The sequence below is a fragment of the Pongo abelii genome, chromosome 3 (genome assembly GCF_028885655.2).
Source record: "Pongo abelii isolate AG06213 chromosome 3, NHGRI_mPonAbe1-v2.0_pri, whole genome shotgun sequence".
Classification (NCBI taxonomy): domain Eukaryota; kingdom Metazoa; phylum Chordata; class Mammalia; order Primates; family Hominidae; genus Pongo; species Pongo abelii.
Genome location: NC_071988.2, coordinates 49,436,328 through 49,460,447, shown reverse-complemented (window position 1 = coordinate 49,460,447; position 24,120 = coordinate 49,436,328). Strand labels below are relative to the sequence as shown.

The 24,120-nt window shown below is 35.6% G+C and overlaps 1 protein-coding gene across 6 annotated transcripts in view; it reads right to left on the bottom strand.

The window, feature by feature from the left end:
- Nucleotides 1–24,120, bottom strand: part of UBA6 (ubiquitin like modifier activating enzyme 6) — an 84,134-nt gene that overhangs the window by 34,021 nt on the left and 25,993 nt on the right. For 2 of the 6 annotated variants that reach the window (XM_002814741.6, XM_063723411.1), the window contains exons 7-13: nt 22,536–22,616; nt 19,271–19,393; nt 17,358–17,481; nt 13,872–13,975; nt 12,571–12,633; nt 11,832–11,908; nt 10,883–10,949 (exon numbers count right to left, since the gene is read on the bottom strand). In XM_002814741.6, the coding sequence (XP_002814787.2) occupies nt 10,883–10,949; nt 11,832–11,908; nt 12,571–12,633; nt 13,872–13,975; nt 17,358–17,481; nt 19,271–19,393; nt 22,536–22,616 (639 nt within the window). Of the gene's footprint in view, nt 1–10,882; nt 10,956–11,831; nt 11,909–12,570; nt 12,634–13,871; nt 13,976–17,357; nt 17,482–19,270; nt 19,394–22,535; nt 22,617–24,120 lie in introns of all 6 variants that reach the window. The other 4 variants (XM_054553901.2, XM_054553903.1, XM_063723412.1 and 1 more) reach the window with 3 other exon arrangements.

The following is a 24,120-nucleotide window of genomic DNA, read 5'->3' as shown; positions in this document are numbered from 1 at the left end:
AAAAAAATTAACTTTCATCTATACTTTGTGCAGTATATAAAGACAAACTCATAAAACTACAAAAGAGTGCACAAAATTAGTGTAAAGTCATGTACACCGATCTGTACTTTGTATGATTATGTCTTTATCAATACTTTGCACCATATGCAAAAATGAACTTACAAAGTTACAAAAATATAAATTGTCTAGAAGAAAACAGCTTTTTGACAAAAAGTATTGTTTTTGTGATTTGATAAATTGAATTTCAGAGACTATTGTAAAACATGTATCTGATAAAGAACTCATATCCAAATATATAAAGACATATAAAAACCCTCTAAACCAATAATTAAAAGCTATTTTAAAAACAGGCAAAGATTTTAAAAGACAGTTTATTAAAGAAGAGATATGAATGGCAAATAAGCATATTAAAAGATATTCAAATTCATGGCCAGTGATATGAAAATGAAAACCAAAATGAGATACTACCACACACATAAAAATGTTTAAAACCATATAAACAGACAACACAGAGTGTAAGGAAGATGCAGCACAACTGATATTCTCATACACTTCTGGTGAGAATGCAAAATGGTACAGCTACTTTGCAAAACAGTTTGGCAGTTTCTTATAAAATTAAACATGGTCTTGGTCCTCCAAGATGGCCAAATAGGAACAGCTCCAGTCTGCAGCTCCCAGCAAGATCGACGCAGAATACTGGTGATTTCAGCATTTCCAACTGAGGTACCTGGTTCATCCCACTGGAATTGGTTGGACAGTGGGTGCAGCCCATGGAGGGCAAGCCGAAGCAGGGTGGTACGTCACCTCACCCAGGAAGCACAAGGGGTCAGGGGATTTCCCTTTCCTAGCCAAGGGAAGCCATGACAGACTATACCTGTAAAAATGGTACACTTCCGCCCAAATACTGCACTTTTCCCACCATCTTAGCAACCGGCAGACCAGGAGATTCTCTCCCATGCCTGGCTTGGTGGATCCCATGCCTACGGAGCCTTGCTCACTGCTAGCACAGCAGTCTGAGATCCACCTGTGAGGCTGCAGCCTGGCGCGGGTACAGGTGTCCGCCGTTGCTGAGGCTTGAGTAGGTAAACAAAGCAGCCAGGAAGCTTGAATTGGGTGGAGCCCACCCCAGCTCAGCAAGGCCTACTGCCTCTATAGACCCAACCTCTGTGGGCAGGGCTTAGCTAAACAAAAGGCAGCAGACAACTTCTGCAGACTTAAATGTCCCTGTCTGACAGCGCTGAAGAGAGCAGTGGTTCTCCTGCACGGCGTTCAAGCTCTGAGAACAGACAGACTGCCTCCTCAAGTGGGTCCCTGACCCCCATGTAGACTGACTGGGAAGCACCTCCCAGTAGGGGCCAACAGACACCTCATATAGGTGGGTGCCCCTCTGGGATGAAGCTTCCAGAGGAAGGATCAGGCAGCAATATCTGCTGTTCGGCAATATTTGCTGTTCTGCAGCCTCCACTGGTGATACCCAGGCAAACAGGGTATGGAGTGGACCTCCAGCAAACTCCAACAGACCTGCAGTTGAGGGATGTGACTGTTAGAAGGAAAACTAACAAACAGAAAGGAATAGCATCAACATCAACAAAAAGGACATCCACACCAAAACACCATCTGTAGGTCACTAACACGCCATCTGTAGGTCACCAACATCAAAGACCAAAGGTAGATAAAACTACAAAGATGGGGAGAAACCAGGGCAGAAAAGCCAAAAATTCCAAAAACCAGAGTGCCTCTTCTCCTCCGAAGGACTGCAGATCCTCGCCAGCAACGGAACAAAACTGGATGGAGAATGACTTTGATGAGCTCACAGAAGTAGGCTTCAGAAGGTTGGTAATAACAAACTTTTCTGAGCTAAAGGAGCATGTTCTAACCCACTGCAAGGAAGCTAAAAACCTTGAAAAAAGGTTAGAAGAATTGCTAACTAGAATAAACAGTGTAGAGAAGACCTTAAATGACCTGATGGAGCTGAAAACCACAGCACGAGAACTTCATGATGCATGCACAAGTTTCAATAGCTGATTCGATCAAATGGAAGAAAGGATATCAGTGATTGAAGATCAAATTAATAAAATAAAGCAAGAAGACAAGATTAGAGAAAAAAGAGTAAAAAGAAATGAACAAAGCCTCCAAGAAATATGCGACTATGTGAAAAGACCAAATCTACGTTTGATTGGTGTAACTGAAAGTGACAGGGAGAATGGAACCAAGTTAGAAACCACTCTTCAGGATATTATCCAGAAGAACTTCCCCAACCTAGCAAGGCAGGCCAACATTCAAATTCAGGAAATATAGAGAACAACACAAAGACACTCCTCGAGAAGAGCAACCCCAAGACACATAATTGTCAGATTCACCAAGGATAAAATAAAGGAAAAAATGTTAAAGGCAGCCAGAGAGAGAGGTTGGGTTACCCACAAAGGGAAGTCCATCAGATTAACAGCGGATCTCTCGGCAGAAACCCTCCACGCCAGAAGAGAGTGGGGGTCAATATTCAACATTCTTAAAGAAAAGAATTTTCAACCCAGAATTTCACATCCAGCCAAACTAAGCTTCATAAGTGAAGGAGAAATAAAATCCTTTACAGACAAGCAAATACTGAGAGATTTTGTCACCACCAGACCTGCCTTACAAGAGCTCCTGAAGGAAGCACAAACATGGAAAGGAATAACTGGTACCAGTCACTGCAAAAATATGCCAAATGGAAAAGACCATTGATACCATGAAGAAATTGCATCAATTAATGCGCAAAAAAACCAGCTAACATCATAATGACAGGATCAAATTCACATATAACAATATTAACCTTAAATGTAAATGGGCTAAATATCCCAATTAAAAGACACAGACTGGCAAATTGGATAAAGAGTCAAGACCCATCAGTGTGCTGTATTCACGAGACCCATCTCATGTGCAAAGAGGCACATAGGCTCAAAATAAAGGGATGGAGGAAGATTTACCAAGCAAATGGAAAGCAAAAAAAAAAAAAAAAAAAAAGAGCAAGGGTTGCAATCCTAGTCTCTGATAAAACAGCCTTTAAACCAACAAAGATCAAAAGAGACAAAGAAGGCCATTACATAATGGTAAAGGGATCAATTCAACAAGAAGAGCTAACTATTCTAAATATATATGCACCCAATACAGGAGCACCCAGATTCATAAAGCAAGTCCTTAGAGACCTACGAAGACTTAGACTCCCACACAATAATAATGGGAGACTTTAACACCCCACTGTCAACATTAGATAGAGCAACACGACAGAAGGGTGACAAGGATATCCAGGACTTGAACTCAGCTCTGCACCAAGTGGCCCTAATAGACATCTACAGAACTCTCCACCCCAAATCAATAAAATATACATTCTTCTCAGCACTACATCGCACTTATTCTAAAGTTGACCACATAATTGGAAGTAAAACACTCCTCAGCAAATGTAAAAGAACAGAAATCACAACAAACTGCTCTCAGACTACAGTGCAATCAAATTAGAACTCAGGATTAAGAAACTCACTCAAAACCACACAACTACATGGAAACTGAACAACCTGCTCCTCAATGACTACTGGGTAAATGACGAAATGAAGGCAGAAATAAAGATGTTCTTTGAAACCAATGAGAACAAAGACACAACGTACCAGAATCTCTGGGACACATTCAAAGCAGTGTGTAGAGGGAAATTTATAGCACTAAATGCCCACAAGAGAAAGCAGGAAAGATCTAAAATCAACACCTTAACATCACAATTAAAAGAACTAGAGAAGCAACAGCAAACAAATACAAAAGTTAGCAGAAGGCAAGAAATAACTAAGATCAGAGGAGAACTGAAGGAAATAGAGACACAAAAAACCCTTCAAAAAAATCAATGAATCCAGGAGCTGGTGTTTTGAAAAGATCAACAAAATTGATAGACCGCTAGCAAGACTAATAAAGAAGAAAAGAGAGAAGAATCAAACAGACACAATAAAAAATGATAAAGGGGATATCACCACCGATCCCACAGAAATACAAACTACCATCAGAGAATACTATAAGCCCCTCTATGCAAATAAACTAAAAATCTACAAGAAACGGATAAATTCCTGGACACATACACCCTCCCAAGACTAAACCAGCAAAAAGTTGAATCTCTGAATAGAACAATAACAGGTTCTGAAATTGGGGCAACTAATTAATAGCCTACCAATCAAAAAGAGTCCAGGACCAGATGGATTCACAGCCGAATTCTACCAGAGGTACAAGGAGGAGCTGGTACCATTCCTTCTGAAACTATTCCAATGAATAGAGAAAGAGGGAATCCTCCCTAACTCATTTTATGATGCCAGCATCACCCTGATACCAAAGCCTGGCAGAGATACAACAAAAAAAGGGAATTTTAGGCCAATATCCCTGGTGAACATTGATGCAAAAATCCTCAATAAAATACTGGCAAACTGAATCCAGCAGCACATCAAAAAGCTTATCCAACATGATCAAGTCAGCTTCATCCCTGGGAATCAAGGCTGGTTCAACATACGCAAATCAATAAACGTAATCTATTACATAAACAGTACCAACGACAAAAACCACACGATTATCTCAATAGGTGCAGAAAAGGCCTTCAAAAAATTCAACAGCCTTTCACGCTAAAAACTCTCAATGAACTAGGTATTGATGGAACGTTATCTCAAAATAATAAGAGCTATTTATGACAAACCCACAGCCAATATCATACTGAATGGGCAAAAACTGGAAGCATTCCCTTTGAAAACTGGCACAAGACAAGGATGCCCTCTCTCACCACTCCTATTCAACATAGTGTTGGAAGTTCTGGCCAGGGCAATCAGGCAAGAGAAAGAAATAAAGGGTATTCAATCAGGAAAAGATGAAGTCAAATTGTCTCTGTTTGCAGATGACCTGATTGTATATTTAGAAAACCCCAACATCTCAGCCCAAAATCTCCTTAAGCTGATAAGCAACTTCAGCAAAGTCTCAGGATACAAAATCAATGTGCAAAAATCACAAGCATTCCTATACACCAATTATAGACAAAGAGATAGCCAAATCGTGAGTGAACTTTCATTCACAATTGCTACAAAGAGAATAAAATACCTTGGAATCCAACTTACAAGGAATGTGAAGGACCCCTTCAAGGAAAAGTACAAACCACTGCTCAACGAAATAAAAGAGGAAACAAACAAATGGAAGAAATATTCCATGCTCATGGATAGGAAGAATCAGTATCGTTAAAACACCCATACTGCCCAAGGTAATTTACAGATTCAATGCCATCCCCATCAAGCTACCAATGACTTTCTTCACAGAATTGGAAAAAAACTACTTTAAAGTTCATATGGAACCAAAAAAGAGCCTGCATAGCCAAGACAATCCTAAACAAAAAGAACAAAGCTGGAAGCATCATGCTATCTGACTTCAAATTATACTTCAAGGCTACAGTAACCAAAACAGCATGGTACTGGTACCAAAACAGACATATAGACCAATGGAACAGGACAGAGGCCTCAGAAATAACACCACACATCTATAACCATCTGATCTTTGACAAACCTTATAAAAACAAGAAATGGGGAAAGGATTCCCTATTTAATAAATGGTGCTGGGATTAGCCATACGTAGAAAGCTGAAACTGGATCCCTTCCTTACACCTTATACAAAAATTAACTCAAGATGGATTAAAGAATTAAATATAACATCTAAAACCATAAAAACCCTAGAAGAAAACCTAGGCAATACCATTCAGAACATAGGCATGGACAAAGACTTCATGACTAAAACACCAAAAGCAATGGCAACAAAAGCCAAAATAGACAAATCAGATCTAATTAAACTAAAGTGCTTCTGCACAGCAAAAGAAACCATCATTAGAGTGAACAGCAACCTACAGAATGGGAGAAAAGTTTTGCAATCTACCCATCTGACAAAGGGCGAATATCCAGAATCTACAAAGAACTTAAACAAATTTACAAAAAAGAAAACAAAAAACAAACAACCCCATCAAAAAGTGGGCAAAGGATATGAATAAACACTTCTCAAAGGAAGACATTTATTCAGCCACCAGATGCATGCAAAAATGCTCATCATCACTGGTCATCACAGAAATGCAAATCAAAACCACAATGAGATACCATCTCATGCCAGTTAGAATGGCGATCATTAAAAAGGAAACTACAGATGCTGGAAAGGACGTGGAGAAACAGGAACGCTTTTACACTGTTGGTGGGAGTGTAAATCAGTTAAACCATTGTGGAAGATAGTGTGGCAATTCCTCAAGGATCTAGAACTAGAAATACCATTTGACCCAGGAATGCCATTACTGGGTATATACCCAAAGGATTATAAATCGTGCTACTATAAAGACAAATGCACACGTATGTTTACTGCGGCACTATTCACAATAGCAAACTTGGAACCAAGTAGGTAGGGTAGGTATATAAGAGAAACAAAGATATATGTCGACATCAAAATCTGTACGCAAGTATTTGTAATAACTGTATTCGTAATTGTTCAGACTGGAAACAGCCCATATTTTCCATCAAGTGATGTAAAAACAAACTGTAGTATATCTACACAATGAAACAGAAACCAAATACCACGTGTTCTCACTTAGAAGTGGAAGCTAAATGATGAGAACACATGGATACACTGAGGGTAACAACACGCACTGGGGCCTACTGGAGGGTGGGAAGCGGGGGGGAAATGACTAACAGGTACTAGGCTTAATACCTGGGTGATGAAATAATATATATGACAAACCCCCATGACGCAAATTTACCTATATAACAAACTTGTACATGTACCCCTAAACTTAAAAGCTAAAAAAAATGAAATGAACATGTAACAAAATGGATAAAACTCAAGTTAATTATATTTAGTGATAGAAACCAGACTCAAAAGGCTACACATACTATATGATTCCATTTATATGACATTCTGGAAAAGAAAAAATCTATAGTGGATGCTAAGGTGTGGTTATGGGCTGGGGAGCTAATTATAAAAAGGCATGAGGGAACTTTTTTACATTATGGAATGGTTTACATTTTGATTGTCTGGTGGACCCATTACTGTACACTTAGAATTAATTGCGTACATCTGAACTGATTGTGTACAAAATTTTTTATAACTACACACCCAAAAAGAGTGAAAAATTTACTTTATGTAAATTTCCCATCAATAAACTTGATAAATCCCTACATTCTTCTGTTTAATCACAGACTTCTACAATCTATTTCTAGCTTTTCATACATTTTATTTTCTCAAAGCACTATATATGCAATAAAAGGTCTTTCATTATGGCTAGTGAGTCACTGTTTTCAGTACATTTATTATTTCTTTCTTTGTGTAATTATAGAACATATGATATTAAAGCTTTTACCACTGATGTTAAGACTCTCACTTCCTGAGATGGTTTGGCTGTGTCCCCACCCAAAATCTCATCTTGAATTGTAATCCCCATAATCACCACATGTCAAGGTGGGACCAGATGGAGGTAACTGGATGGTGGGGGTGGTTCTCCCATGCTGTTCTGATGATAGTGAGTTTCACGAGATCTGACAGTTTTATAAGCGTCTGGTAGATCCCCTGCTTGCACTCACTCTGTCCTACCACTCTGTGAAGAAGCTTCCCCTTTGCCTTCTTCTGTGCCTGCTTCTCCTGTGCCTTCTGCCATGATGGTAAAGTTTCCTGAGGCCTCCCCAGTCATGTGAAACTGTGAGTCAATTACCTCTTTCCTATATAAATTACCCAGTTTCAGGTATTTTATATAGGAATATATATATTAATATAGGAATATATTTATATAGGAATATATATTTCTATACAGGAATATATATTCCTATATAAATTTTCCTATATATATTTATATATATAGGAATATTTAGGAATATATAAAATATATATATATTTTATATAGGAATACATAAAATATATATATATTTTATATAGGAATACATAAAATATATATATATTTTATATAGGAATACATAAAATATATATATATTTTATATAGGAATACATAAAAAATATATATATTTTATATAGGAATACATAAAAAATATATATATTTTATATAGGAATACATAAAATATATATATATTTTATATAGGAATACATAAAATATATATATATTTTATATAGGAATACATAAAATATATATTTTTTATATAGGAATACATAAAATATATATTTTTTATATAGGAATATATAAAATATACATATTTTATATAGGAATATATGTATTTTATATAGGAATATATAAAATATATTTTATATAGGAATATATAAAATATATTTTATATAGGAATATATATATTCTATATAGGAATATATAAAATATATTTTATATAGCATATGCAGTGTGAGAACAGACTAATACAGTAAATTGGTACTGCAGAGAGTGGGGTGCTGCGATAAAGATACCCAAAAGCGTGGAAGTGACTTTGGAACTGGAAACACAGAGGTTGGAATAGTTTGGAGGGCTCGTAAAAAAGGAGGATGTGGGAAAGTTTGGAACTTATCAGTTCTGACCAAAATGCTGATAGTGATATGGACAATGAAGTCCAGGCTGAGGTGGTCTCGGAGACGAGGAACCTGTTGGTACTAGAATAAAGGTGACTCTTATTATGCTTTAGTAAAGAGACTGACAGCATTTTGCCCCTGCCCTAGAGATCTGTGGAAAGTTGAACTTGAGAGAGATGATTTAGGGTATCTGGCAGAGAAATGTCTGAGCAGCAAAGCGTTCAAGGGGTGACTTGGGTGCTCTTAAAAGCACTAAGTTTTATGCATTCACAAAAAGATGGTTTGGAATTGGAACTTATGTTTAAAAGAGAAGCAGAGCATAAAAGTTTGGAAAATTTGCAGCCTGATGATACAATAGAAAACAAAAATCCGTTTTCTAAGGAGAAATTCAAGTCAGCTGCAGAAATTTCCATAAATAACAAGCAACCAAATGTTAATTGCCAAGACAATGGGAAAATGTCTCCAGGGAATGTCAGAGGTCTTCAAGGCAGCTGCTCCCATCACAGACCTGGAGGCCTAATAGGAAAAACCGGTTTTGTGGGGTGGGCCCAGGGCCTTGCTGCTTTGTGCAGTCTCAGGACATGGTGCCCTGTGTCCCAGCTGTGGCTAAAAGGGGCCAATGTACAGCTCAGGCTGTTGCTTCAGAGGGTGCAAGCCCTAAGCCTTGGTGACTTACACTTGGTGTTGGGCTGCGGGTGCACAGAAGTCAAGCAAGGTTTGGGAACCTCTGCCTAGATTTTAGAGGATGTATGAAAACATCTGGATGTCCAGGTAGAAGTTTACTGCAGGGGTGGAACCCTCATGGAGAACCTCTTGCTAAGGCAGTGCAGAAGGAAAATGTGGGGTTGGAGCCCCCACAGAGAGTCCCCATTGGCACTGCCTAGTAGAGCTGTGAGAAGAGTGCCACAGTCCTCCAGATCCCAGAACGGTAGATCCAATGAAAGCTTGGACCATGAATCTGGAAAAGCTGCAACACTCAATGCCAACTCGTGAAAGCAGCCGGAAGGTGGGCTGTACCTTGCATAGCCACAGGGTGAAGCTGCCCAAGACCATGGGAACCCACCTCTTCCATCAGCGTGACCTGAATGTGAGACATGGAGTCAAAGAAGATCATTTTGGAACCTTAAGGTTTAATGATTGCCCTATGGGATTTTACAGTGCATGGGGCCTGAAGTCCCTTTGTTTTGTCCAATTTCTCCCATTTGGAATGGGAGCATTTATCTAATGTCCGTACCCTCACTGGATCTAGGAAGTAACTAACTTGCTTCTGATTTTACAGGCTCATAGGTGGAAGGGACTTGCCTTGCTCAGATAAGACTTTGGACTTGGACTTCTGGATTAATGCTGGAATGAGCTAAGACTTTGGGGGACTGTTGGAAAGGTGTGATTGTGTTTTGAAATGTGAGTACATGAGATTGAGGGGGGACTGGGGGTGAAATGATACATTTTGGCTGTGTCCCCACCCAAAATCTCATCTTGAATTGTTATCCCTATAATCCCCACATGCCAAGGGCAGGACAACATGGAGATAATCAGTGAGTGATAGTGAGTGAGTCTCATGAGATCTGATGGTTTTATAAAAACCTGGCAGTTCCCCTGCTTGTACTCACTCTGTTCTGCCACCCTGTGAAGAGGTGCCTGCTTCTCCTTTGTCTCCTGCCATGACTATAAGTTTCCTGAGGCCTCCCCAACCATGAGGAACTGTGAGTCAATTAAACCTCTTTCCTTTATAAATAACCCGTCTCAGGATTTCTTCATAGCAGTGTGAGAATGGACTAATACACTTCCCTCTCATTTTTATAAAATAAGAACAAAAATAATAGAATCTTCAAATAATTGCACAAACATCACCATGTTCATATCTGCTCAAATAAAACTGTTGACGAGCAGGCACTGGCATCATAACACACACAAAAAAACCATTTTCTAGGTGACATGTTTAAATCTAAATCTGATGTGCGAAATGTGATAAAGAGATATTAATGTATAATATATATAACAGGTGACTTATAAAAGAAAGCTAACATATATAAGTTTAAGTGGGTTAACAAATCAAGTAAATCATAACAGAATAATAAACAATAATAGTAACAGTTAAAAAAATAGCAGCAGCAAATATTAATTGCTATATGTCACATGGCATTTCTAAGTACTTTACAAAATTAAATCATTTAATGTTCACAATAACCCTATGAAGGTAGGTTAACTCTATTTTATAGATTTTAAATTAAAACAGAACAAACTGAAAAAAGTTGTCTAATGCCACAGAGTAGCAAAGCTGAATGTGAAGGATAAGAGAATACTAATATATAGAACATTTATGTATTAACAAACAAATATTCTGACAGCCATAAATTTCAATAGTCACCTTCTCTTCCAAGGTTTCACTTATAGATGTTGCTAGTTTCAACAGTTCTTCTGAATCTTGTTGGCATCTACAACTCAAAACAGAACACCCTAACTTTAATTTTCTCAACTGCCATAAACAGTAGGACATACTCAAAATTACAATTTAGGAAATATATAAAAGAATGTGGGATTTTTGCCAACAGGTAGCACAAAATGTTTTACTGATTTAAAGATGATTGGCTTATAAATACATTACTTCAAAATCACACTTATATCAGTATATAAATAAGCTTAATCTTTTTTTTTTTTTTGAGACAGAGTCTCACTCTGTCACCCACGCTGGAGTGCAGCAGTGCAATCTTGGCTCACTGCACCCTCTGCCTTCTGGTTCAAGCGATTCTCATGCCCCAGCCTCCCAAGGAGCTGGGATTACCGGCATGCGCCACCACGCCTGGTAATTTCTGTATTTTTAGCAGAGACAGGGTTTCGCCATGTTGGCCAGGCTGGTCTCAAACTCCTGGCCTCAAGTGATCCACCCGTCAGCCTCCCAAAGTCCTGGGATCATAGGCGTGAGCCACAACACCAAATCCCAGATTTAATCCCAAATATAAAAAGCAAAAACCTTCTGCAACAGTGCTCTGACTTAACAGGGTATAAAGTTAAAAAAAAAATTACTATGAGTTAATAATTCAATAATTCTCAGAATTTTTGTTTGTTTGTTTTAAGAAGCTTTAATTTTTAAAGGCTTCAAAGTGGAAAAATTCACATTTAGTATGATTCCACTTTTATAAACCAATTTCTCCACTCCCACCAGGAAAAGGACCAGAAAGTCATAATAAATGTTTGCGCAGCTTGGCATATCTATTGGTATTGTAATTACAAAGGGCATAGTTACTTTTTAAATTATAATTTCTGAACTACTACTTTTATAAAAAGGAAAATACTTATTTTTAAACTTAAAACATTACCCAACATTTGGCTTGCGACTGTATTTCTCCTGAAACTGGTCCAAGGCAAGCATAGCTGTGTGAATCTCTAAAGGTGCCTATTGAGAACATTAAAAATTGGCCAACATTAACTGAGTGCTTGTATGTCCCAGGCACTGGGCTAAATACTTTTAAAACATTATTTAACCATCATAATAAACACATTAGCTTAATACTATTATTAACTCTATTTAACAAATAAGAAACCTGAAGGTTAGAAGTTAAATGACTTAACCTCAAGGCCATGAAGGTAAATGATTTAATCCCCTTTCCTTATTAAAATTTACAAATTTGGGAACTGTTAGTTCCTTCCTTATCACATTTCCTGCTACAAAATTACATCCATTTAAAAAAAAATAGAATACATACTCAAGGTTTTTTTGGTAAGAAATATGCATTATATAAAATGGTACGATTCAGAAAATCTTTTAATAAGATCATCTTTGTACAAGTTATTGAAATCATCTTTTAATTATCAAAGTTGGCAAATCATTATAAAAGTGAAACTTTTTCCTATTACTTTAACATTTTTTTCTATGATACAAATTCACATTTTTAATCCTCGGAAGTCAACTTTAGATATGTGAGTATAACCTTTATTATATTCACATTATAAGGCCCGACAGCAAGATACCTACATTCCATTTTAACTTTATAATCACTCACTAATTCTCATCTCTGATTCTGCTGCCTCTCTCAAACCTGCAAAGTGTTTATTTACCTCAGGTTTGCTAAAATCCACAATAAGGCACTTTGGATGTTTTATCTGCCTCTCCAGTGATTCCTGATAGGAAAGAAAAAATCATTACCTTCAGAGTAAGTGAGTGATTATTTGACAAAATATACTGTTATATGTCAGTGTGCTAAAAACTAGGGAACTCTCCCAAGGGTCTGAAATAAGTAGGGTTGGGCTGATATTTTTTAACTGAAATATAAACTAGCTACCACTCTTATGACCATACTTAAAAAAAAAGTTAAATGCAATAAAACAACCTGCTCTACATAATAAATTTGGGAACAATTAGTAAAAACATTTGCATACTTTAAAAAATTTATTATTTTAATCTAAAAGCTACCATATTTTTATAATACCAGGTTATCAAGACTTATTAAATTCTGTGTGAAGAACACAAAGGTAACAAACGAAACTCCCCCTAAAAAAAACCCAAAACACCCACCCAATCTAAAATTGAGACATATCCAGTTAAAAATTGGAGACAAAGCACAAGGAGATATGCAGGAGTACATCTGACTAGATATACTATTTTAATTTTTTTTTTAATTCTAACTTTGGGTTGAACAAAGCCTTGTTAACGACTGGAGTTGTTAACAGTTCTGGAAAAGAAAACGCAATTACGTTAAAACCTTGAGAACTTGTAAGAAAAAACAGAGATGTGCTAGCTTATTCTGAGAAGGAGCCCAAGGATTTTAGTAGCACAAGATCCCTTAGTTCTCTGACACTACATTCTCTATATTCAGCTATCTACATTTTCCTTTCAATGCCAGTCATTTTTAGAAATTATTTTACATTTCCAACATATATACTGTTTTTTGAAATTTATAAAATTAAATTAAATTGTAAAAACCAGGATGAACAAGCATAATTTGAATACCTTCATTTTAGAAAATTAAATAATAATAAAGCAAAACAACTGTTGCTAAATCTTGAAAATACATTAGTTTTATTTCTTGTCTTAGAAAGTAAATTGTAATAAGTATGATAAACTCTGATAATTCACAAAGGTATAGTTCCTTTCGGGAATACCCGTCTAGCTCAACAATATGTATATGGTATTCTGACTATAAAAGATGTGTAAGTTTTTTGTTAATATCCATTTTATTCATTTATTTCATTAGATTAATTCCATTTCCCTCAAAGCGGGTATAAATGAAAAAATAAAAATAAAAACAAATTCTGTTCCACATTTAATCTGTTTGGTTAACTGAGCAGTTATTTCATTGTCTCTTCTGCCTTTCTTTTTCTGTAAAGAAATATTTTTTAAGCAGAAAAAAAACACTTACAAAGAAAACTGTTTTAGGAGTCTTAACTTGGACAGCTATGCCTCCATGTAAATATGGTTCCAGTTCTGTGGTGTCACCAATACTAAAAGAAAATGGCGATATCACTAGAAGAAAATAAATTAAAAAATCATTACACAGGGATATAGATATTTAAATTTCAACTCTTATTGTCATGTTAATTATCCCTAATTTACAAAATTAAAGAATTCCAGCATAGTGTTTCTTTTTGTTTGTTTTTTTTTTTGTTTTTTAATGAAGAGCTGGGAGGAGTGTGGGGAACTAGACAGAGTATTTTTTCCAATGGAAAACTCCAGGATTTAAAAATTACCAAGGAAACTTATAGAAAAAGAGTAATGAGGGCTACTCATTATTAGATATTAAAATATATCATAAAGCCTCAATAATATAATAATAACTACCTATCATAATAATATAATGGTACTGGTTAATAATGGTTAATAATGGTACTGGTTAATAATGGTACTGGTTAATAACTGGTTAATAATGGTTATTATTGGTTAATAATGGTTAATAATAACTGGTTAATAATATTAATAATAACTGGTTAATAATGGTACTGGTTAATAAACAGACAACTGGAAAAGATTAGAGAATTCAGAAACAGTCTTAAGTACACAAAGGACAAAATCAAGGTGGCACCTCAATCAGTAAGGAAAAGATAAGATTATTCAATAGATCTTATAGAGAAAAAAGACATCTGGGAAAATACCTATTGCAAATGGATAAAAGTTTTAAGTTTCAAAAAAGACGCTAATAATTTCTTAGATAAAAGCATGGGAGAAAAATTCCTTTAAAACCATGTAGTAAGGAAGGCTTTTCTAAGTAACACTAAATGAAAACCATAAAAGAAAATATTTAAAATTTGACTATAAAAACATAAAAAAGAAAACCTCATGACAAAAACCCATCATAAGCAACATCAAAAGATAAATGGCAAACCAGGAAAATAGTATGCTCTGTCTGGGCATGGTGGCATGTGCCTGTAGTCCCATCTATTCAGGAGGCCAAGGCAGCAGGATCACTTGAACCCAGGAGGCTGTAGTGTGCTAAACTGCACCTGTGAATAGCCACTGTACTTCAGCCTGGATAACACAGTGAGACCCTCATTTCTTAAAAAGAAAAAACATGGTCCGATAACATTTTCATCTATATTATGACATATTAGGTAGCTATAAAAGAAAATGTTTCTCATCTCTGAACCATTTGCTTATTCAAAAAATTAAGTTAAAAAAACCAAGTAAGCCCCCCCTTTACTTAATATATAATACAGGCATATATACTATATAATATGTAATATATACATGTGTATGTATAGTAAATATATAAAGTAGACAGAATGGTCAGCAGAGTGAACACCAAACTTAGCTGCTGTTATCTCTGGAGAGGAAAGGAAGTCTGAAGTAGGATTCATTTTTAACCCTATTTAAACATATACACATACATATATATCTAGAATAAGTATGTATTATTTTAGCTGTTTAACAATGTTTTTTGGCTGGTCATGAGGTTTTTTATCTTCATGCCTGTAATCCCAACACTTTGGGCAGCCAAGGCGAGAGGATCACTTGAGCCCTGGGGTTCAAGACCAGCCTGGGCAAAATAGAGAGATCTTGTCTCTACAAAAATAAAAAAGTTAGCCAGGTGTGGTGGCACACACCCGTAGTCCCAGCTACGTGGGAGGCTGAGGTGGGAGGATCACTTGGGCCCAGGAGGCTGAGGCTGCAGTGAGCCATGATCATGTCGCTGCAGTTCAGCCTGGGCAACAGAGCAAGATGCTATCTCAAAAAAAAAAGGAAACAACAAATGAAAAAACAAAAAAACAAAACATTTTTTCATGCTAGCAGAATATTACTTTAGATCAGTAAGTAGCAATTTATAAATGTTAAGGAAAAAAAAGCTTCATAACAGCCACTCTATTTAAACTTATTCATCTCTCCCTCCAAAGAATTTTTGGCACAAAATGTGGGTTTTCTTTCTCTTTATTTCTTGACATGCAGTGGCTCCTCTTTATACAAGCAGACTCATAATCTGAACCATTACCACAATTCACCACAACATGGACCCCAAAATTACAAATAATAATCCTAAATGATTAATTTTAATAAAAAATAGATATATTATTTAATATCTATGATCTGAACCTGTATTTAAAATAATTAGATGTAGTCAGGAAACAAAATCAAACAGTTTTGTTATACAACATGCACGCTAAAATTACAAATAATAATCCTAAATGATTAATTTTAATAAAAACAGACATATTCTTTAATATCTATGATCTGAACCTGTATTTAAAATAATTAGATGTAGCTGGCAAACAAAATCAAATAGTTTTGTTACCAAAAATACTTCAATATAGATTCAAAGTTATCTATAAACAGTTTGTAATAAGAACTGATTTTTCCCTCTCCTGAGGATATATTTTGCCGTCATCAAAAAAAAAGTAATTCCATTTACTGTCTATAAACTAAATACACAGTTATATTTTCAAATGCCCTAAAGATAAAACTTAATCAATTTCCCCTAAATAGGTGTAAGCATGCCATATAGTTATGGGTTGTCCAGTACTGTCTTTGACTCTTTTAAACATGGCTGAAGGAAAAACACAAACTACACAGATTAATGCTGCTATAAATTCATTATATTAAACTTCAAATGGGCCCTATATGATGCCTGACATCTTTCCATTTTTAAGAATATCTACTTTCCTCCTGGTTTTGGCACCTTTCATTTCCTTTTGGCAATGACTTCACATTAGTCCAATGAAAAAACAGACTCCTTCAACTTCTCGCGAACAAACTTACAAACTTGCCTGCAGACACGACATTCATCCCTTTTATTCAAGCCACTGAACAAGAACATATATCCCAACCAACATCTAGACATCTTCCTTTAAATACTTCATTGCCACCTCATTTTACAAAGTTAAACTATACTCTTTATCTTACCTCCACAACCTACTCCCCTTCTTGCATTCCTTAAGTGAATATGTTGACTGACCATGTAGAAATCTTCACTCACCTATAGTATGTGATCAAGTTTCCTCCTAAATATCTTAAGACTTGTGAGCTTAATTCTCCCTGCCAGCCCTGCTGTATTAAATTTCTTGTAGTTCCTTTAGTTCTGTCTTGCATCTGCACCTTTTCTGTTTGTCTCTGCATAAATACTCTTTTTTTAATACCTTCCTAAGCCAATGCAACCTTCACATTTTAATCAAGACACCCTGTCCCACTACTGCTTTCCCAAAACTGGGTAGGTTTCCTTGCTAAGTTCAGTGTCCCCAGAATGAGTATACTCTCTTAATATCATCAGTGTTCAACAATGTCTTCACTTAGATTGAATATTTTGAGGCCCAGGGCTTTAGATCATGTCTCTCTGAGTTGATGTTCTGTTCCCAACACTTAGTGTCTAAACTATAAATTTGCTGAATAAGTATAAAAGAATTAAAAAAAAACATTGACTTACCCGTTATTTGTTGTATAGATCCATTTAAACCTGTCATTCCATTAATTTCTCGAAATGTTAGGAACTGTCCTGTCTCCAGTTTGTGAGGATGATTTTCAAGGCAAGTAACAATGCCAGGATTTGCCTAAAAATAAGAGTAATCTATTAAAAAAGAAGTTCATGTATTCTTTGTGGACAAATTCAAATCTTAAGCAAAAATGACAAAGTTACCATAAAATTCTCAAAACCGAAATTCTAAGCTATTCTACTGTTAGTAAAAGCAAGCCTTTAAAAAGCTATCACAAAATAACGATCAAATTATTACTATTTTTTGAATGAATGCTGAAAACATAATTTCTATGTTTGGTAGGAGATGTTCAAAAATTCCACAGAAAGGATCAAATATTTAATAGATTCAAAAATTCATGTAACTTGTAAAAAACATTCCAAGTTATCTAATAGTTTTAAATGTGAGGAAAAACCATGGGCATAAATGATAAAAGCCTAACATTGAAGATCAAACGATAGTAAAGAAGGAGGACAGAAATTTTAAAGATGGGAATCTGGTAGTTTACAGCTTGCTCAACACTTTAAAGAAATATTGTATAGCTTATCAGCTATATTTCCTATAGTATTCAATAAAAGATAACACCAGTGCAATAAGAATCCATACCATATTTCGGAATTTATTCTCTGTGTTTTTCTCAGGGACAAACTAAAATCAACTAGAGAAGGTAAAAGGTTAAGTGTTAATATGCCTGAAAGAATAACTCAGGTAGAATAATAATCACTCTGTAAGCAGAAAGATATACAGATTGACTTTTCGATAAATTTTTCTTAACAGGCATGACAGAGACAGTACTGGGTTTCTATCACCATGAGATTAAACTGGGTTTAAAAATAAAGTGTAAAGACAGAAGTACAAATTACAAATACTATTATGTTAAAGTATATTATCATTCCCTTATTTTGTCTTCGTTTGGACTTCAATCTAAGTTGATTACAAAGAGTACAAATAAAGTAAATTATTTAGGTAAAATAATATTAAAAGGGGATCATAATGATTTCTCCAGTTCTTTTATGGAATAAAAAATTGAGCTTATGCATGATCAAGAGTGCGGTTAGAAAATTCAGACTTTTGAATTTGAAGGTTAATCAAAACTTTCTACACCTTCTAAATAATGCTTTAGAAATATAACAAATTAGAAATGCTTTTCTCTAATAGATTTAAGTGTGCCTTTTTAGAGTATTAGGCTAGGTGACTTACAACATATTTAGTGCATCCACTATCTAACACAATAAACAATTCAGTAAACACTGAATCACAATTCATGACCCACAGGAGGTAACAGAATAAAATTAAAATTAAAATTTATGACAAGCAAATGTTGCTCTATCAAGTGTTATTATTATTTTTCTTTCTTTATTTTTGAGATGTGGTCTTACTCTGTCACGCAGGCTGGAGTGCAGTAGCGTGATCTTGGCTCACTGCAACTTCCGCCTCCCAGGTTCAAGTCATCCTCCCATCTCAGCCTCCTTGGTAGCTGGGACCACACACCACCAGGCCCGGTTAATTTTTTGTATTTTTGGTAGACATGGGGTTTTACCATGTTGCCCAGGTTGGTCTCAAACTCCTGAGCTAAAGTGATCCACCCCTGTCAGCCTCCAAAAGTGCTGGGATTGTAGGCGTGAGCCACCATGACTGGCCCTATCAAGTATTATTTGTTAGAGAAAATCCAGAATATTTTTAACAATAATATTCCAGTTTTAATATAATGCAGTCAAGAAATTAGCTACATATTCCCTCATTATCTTAAAACACTGTAAAACAAATTTTGCATACTGTAATACTTTGCTGATACCGCCTTTTTGAAAACAGCATTCACATCAACTTTAACAAAATTTATTTTAAAAGTTCACTAATATAATCATACTTGCGTTATGTTTGAAATGAAAATTTCTTTTGGTTCTTCTCCTGTTGTATCTAAAACTTCAAATTCATCACCGAAATCACAAAATAACCTTGACCAAATTCCATGTACATCTGCACTGATAAACTGTAAAATGGCAAAAACAAGTTCAATCTTATTCATATAAAGAAAAAAAAACTACTATCTTAGGCCATTTCATAACAATTTCATTTATAATTAAGTATACCTCATAGAACCTATAGAATACAAAGTAAATCATAAACAGGATAAACTGATGCAGACTAGTTTAGGAATCAAAGATTTTCAGTACTTATAGTAAATGGATGTCCAGTATAACAAAATTAGAATATCAGCATATCATCTTTATAAATTCCATGATTTTTAAATAACAAAAATTCTGTGACCTTAAAATTTTGTGCTTGTCACAAAATTCAAGCACAACATAAAAGAAATAGATACTTTGGCTTAATAGTCCAGCAGTGAATTCTTACTTGTTATTTTAGGAAAGAGGAATGAAGTGCTCATTTACCAAAAGCAGCAGAGTTAATGGAAAATAGAACAGAGCTAAAAGCTGAGAGCAGAGTCTACAGAAAAAAAGGCTGAAAAACTGACATCACAAATCAAAGCCATGAAAGGTAAAACATTAAGTTCTTAAACAAATCATAAATGTTTTATTAAAAGCAATTTTTCTAACACATGCATTGTCTCCATTCTGAGAATTTGTAAAGAAATTATTTTTGGGCTTAAAGCTATTTTTAGAGCTACTGCTAATAAAGAGAAATCCTTATTCTGTAATGCACCCAATCTTGCATAAAATAATGTTTTTCTAACATAATTAAGTATATTGATATTACGGTATAAGAACATATTAAAATAATTTATAATCCCAATTACATGAAGTAGTGATATGGATAACAGAAGACCACCTCCCACTTGATCATATATTGACTTTACTGATCAAAATGGGTATATATAGCATTTTTTTTTTACAAGACATAAAACTGGGCAGAAACTTAGAAGCTTTTTTTTAAAGTTTAACTCTAAAGAATATATAAATGATGTAAACAAAGATTTTAATTTATAACCTTGTGTAGTTGTTTTGTAATACTGCTGTGCCCTATTGTAAGCTCACTGGCTATTCTGTCTTAATCACATGCTTAAATTGTAAACCACAACACCAATGCTCTAGACCATAAATATGCTATATAAATACAACAATCCAAAAATTTTCCACACACCTACATCATAAATTATGATTTTGGCTTGGTGCCTAACTCGAAGAAACAAGTAGCTTTTTCCTTTTTCCAGTAGAAAAACCCCCAAAACAAATGACATGAGGTTAGTAATGAATTCAATTACAAGCGAAGAACTGTGATTTTTCCCATCTAAACCTCTTCCCAATGTCACTGTGCACCTAATTATGCTGGAGGTTTAAAAATCTATGAGTAATTCTTGATCACTCACTCTTTCCTTCACAACTCACATTCATCTATCTACAAGTTCTGTTAGGCCCCCACCCCACCCCACCCTTTTTTTTTTTAAACAAAAGATACCTCAAATTCAACGACTTCTGACTATCTCTATTCCCAACTCTTTTGTCTAAGATACCAGCATCTCTCAGCTGAACTACTGCAGTAACTGTTAACTAGTCTAGCTGCCTCTACTCTACTTTTATAATCCAACAGTTCTATTTCTTTTGGTTATCTTTCATGACTTCTTCATACTCTTACAAATTATTGAGGACCCAAAGAGCTTTTATGTAAGTTACACCTATCAATATTTACTGTGTTAGAAATTAAAACTGAGATAAATTTAAATCACAAGAATATACATATTCCACTGTCACAGCAAGGATATCACCACACATCATTTAGACTCTGGAAAACTCCACTCTGCCGCCTAAGGTAATCAGAATGAAAAAGGCAAATAACACCTTAGTAATATGAAAATAAAAAATTCGACTGTGCAGAACCACTGAAAGGGTCTGAGGGATTCTTAGTGTCCCTGGACCACACTTTGAAAACTACAATTATAGTCTTCTCTCCATACAGCAAGCCATAGTGATCCTTTAAAAATATAAAACAGATTAAAACTCACAGGCCTAAAAACTCAAATGTCTTCAAAGATCTTGTAACGTATGACCCCCAACCTACTTCTCCCAAACTAATCTTCTGGTATATTTTACTCCTACTATCCTCTCCTCTTTACCACTCTATTTTGGTCCTGCTTGCCTCTTATTGTTCCTCAAAACCGCCAACCTAATTTTCACACTTGCAAATGTTTACATTTGCTGATTCCCCTGCTTTGAATGCTTTCCCCCAGATCTTTATATAGCCTGTTCTTTCTCATTACTCAGGGCCCTACTCAAACGTCATCTCCTTAGTGAAGACTTCTCTAACCTTGTAATCTAAGAGAACCAGAACTGTCCTTCTCCCTACATCATGCAGATATCATTCTCTATTTTTCTTTACTCAGATTTTTTTTCTTCATAGGACTTGAAACTATTTAAAAACACAGGATGTATTTATTTTCTTGTTTACTGTAGATCTTCCCTAGCAGAAGGTAATTTTCATGAGTAAGAAAATTTGTCTCTATTCACTAATGTATTTCTAGTGGCTATAACTGTCTCCAGTACATAGATGGTCAATGAATATTCATTGAATGAATCACTGAACCTCTAGAAAATCATCATCATAACGACATTTAAAATTAGAGGCTGGGCGCAGTGGCTCACCTGAGGTCAGGAGTTCAAGATCAGCCTGGCCAACATGAACTCCTGAGGTCAGGAGTTCAAGATCAGCCTGGCCAACATGGTGAAACCCCGTCTCTACTAAAAATACAAAAAATTAGCCGGACGTGGTGGCGGGTGCCTGTAAGATCCCAGCTACTCAGGGGGCTGAGACAGGAGAATAGCTTGAACCCGGGAGGCGGAGGTAGGGGTGAGCCAAGATTGTGTCACTGCACTCTAGCCTGGGTGATTGAGACTCTGTCTCAGAAAAAAAAAAAAAATTAGATGATGATTTCAATGTTTATCATCCTTTCCATTCCTAACATTAATTCTTCCTTAGTTTTGTCAATCTGTCTATAAACCAAACTTAGATCCTAGTTTTAAAAACAGGAAATGAATATATCAAAATTAATGAAAAAAATATTATTGTGATTAATATGTAAAAAGTTTCTTATATAACCCATCAATAAGTTAAAAATTCTAGTAGTGAAAGTGTTCTTCCTTGGTTAACTACATGTCATTACTAAATGATACAATTACCTTAATTGGAGGGCACTGAGAACGGCAAAAGTCATTGATCTTCTTCTGCAATGGAAGTTTCATCTCAGTCAATACTATACACTGTTGAGAAAACAACAAATTAAAAACTAGAAAATACATAATTATTTTTGCAGTGTACAATAATCAGAAGCATGTCAGTTTGCCTTGTGCTAAAGACACATCACTAATCTCATTGAAAAGTTACAATCCTACGGAATTCCATTCCAAGGTTAATACCTTCACAAAGTATAGATAACAAAAGTAAAAATAACATATACAGGGGAAAACCTGCACACGTGAAACTTGATAACCATCACATGCTTTATGATTAGAAGCAAACCTTAATATCCTATGCAGTATTTATGGACTCTAAGCGATTAGATTTGTTTCATCTATTACTATCACACAAATATTAACCTACCTACCAGAGTATTACTTTCATGCTAGCTTAAAAACCTGACAACATTTTTAAGAGACACATTAGTTGGCTACTAGAACATGTCCATCTGTGGATTTAGTTTTTTAAAATCTAGCTTGCAATATGGTTTGCTTCCTGTAGGGAGACATTCCTCCATGGGTCTCTCAGTCTATACAGTCTCACAAGGTACGCCATGAATGCAAGGCCCTTACCGCTCTTTACTTGAGGTTATTTCTCAGAATTGTATTTGCTGTGTAAAAACTTGAGGGATGAGGTAAGGTCTTCCTCAGGGACAAAGAGACGTCTTAGCTTGCTTTAAAACTGCCAGTTCCCCAAGCTCAGTGTTCTTCTCTAAAGCAACCTACTGCATATGCAGACATTCACTGAGCCCTCTGCCTTGAACTAGAGGGACTTGGGGGACAGGGGGCGAGGAAGAAAATGCAATATAATGCTCATATTTTTTATTATGCACTGAGTAATAAACTTCTTAGTCTCTGACCCAGGAATCTCATATTTCCTGCATCTGTGAAACAGTAACAGGCTAGTTTGCAAATAATAAAAAAATCAAAGACTAGACCCAACACATATTGAATCTGATTTGTGTTTTATCAATGTTAGAAAATTCTCAGCCATAATTTCTTTGAATATTGCCCTTTTCTATTGCTTTCTATCTAGAAATCCAATCTCATAAATTGGACCTTTTCATTCAAGCTCTCATTTATTTTAACTTGTCCATAATATTTTCTCTTATTTCTTTTTTGGTTTTTTTTTTTTTTTTTTTTTTTTTTTGAGACACAGTCTCACTCTGTTGCCCAGGCTGGAGTGCAGTGGTGCGATCTGGGCTCACTGCAAAACAACCTCTGCCTCCCAGGTTCAAGCGATTCTCCTGCCTCAGCCTCCCCAGTAGCTGGGATTACAGGCACACGCCACTATGCCCAGCTAATTTTTGTATTTTTAGTAGAGACGGGGTTTTGCCATACTGGCCAGGCTGGTCTCGAACTCCTGACCTCAGGTTTTCTGCCCGCCTTGACTTCCAAAGTGCTGGGATGTCTTCTTTATTTCTATGTGCTATAGTTTTGGTAATTTCCTCAGGTCTGTCTTTCAATTCACTAATGTTTATTCCAGCTATATCTATTCACTGTTTAAGCTATCCACTGAATTTTAATT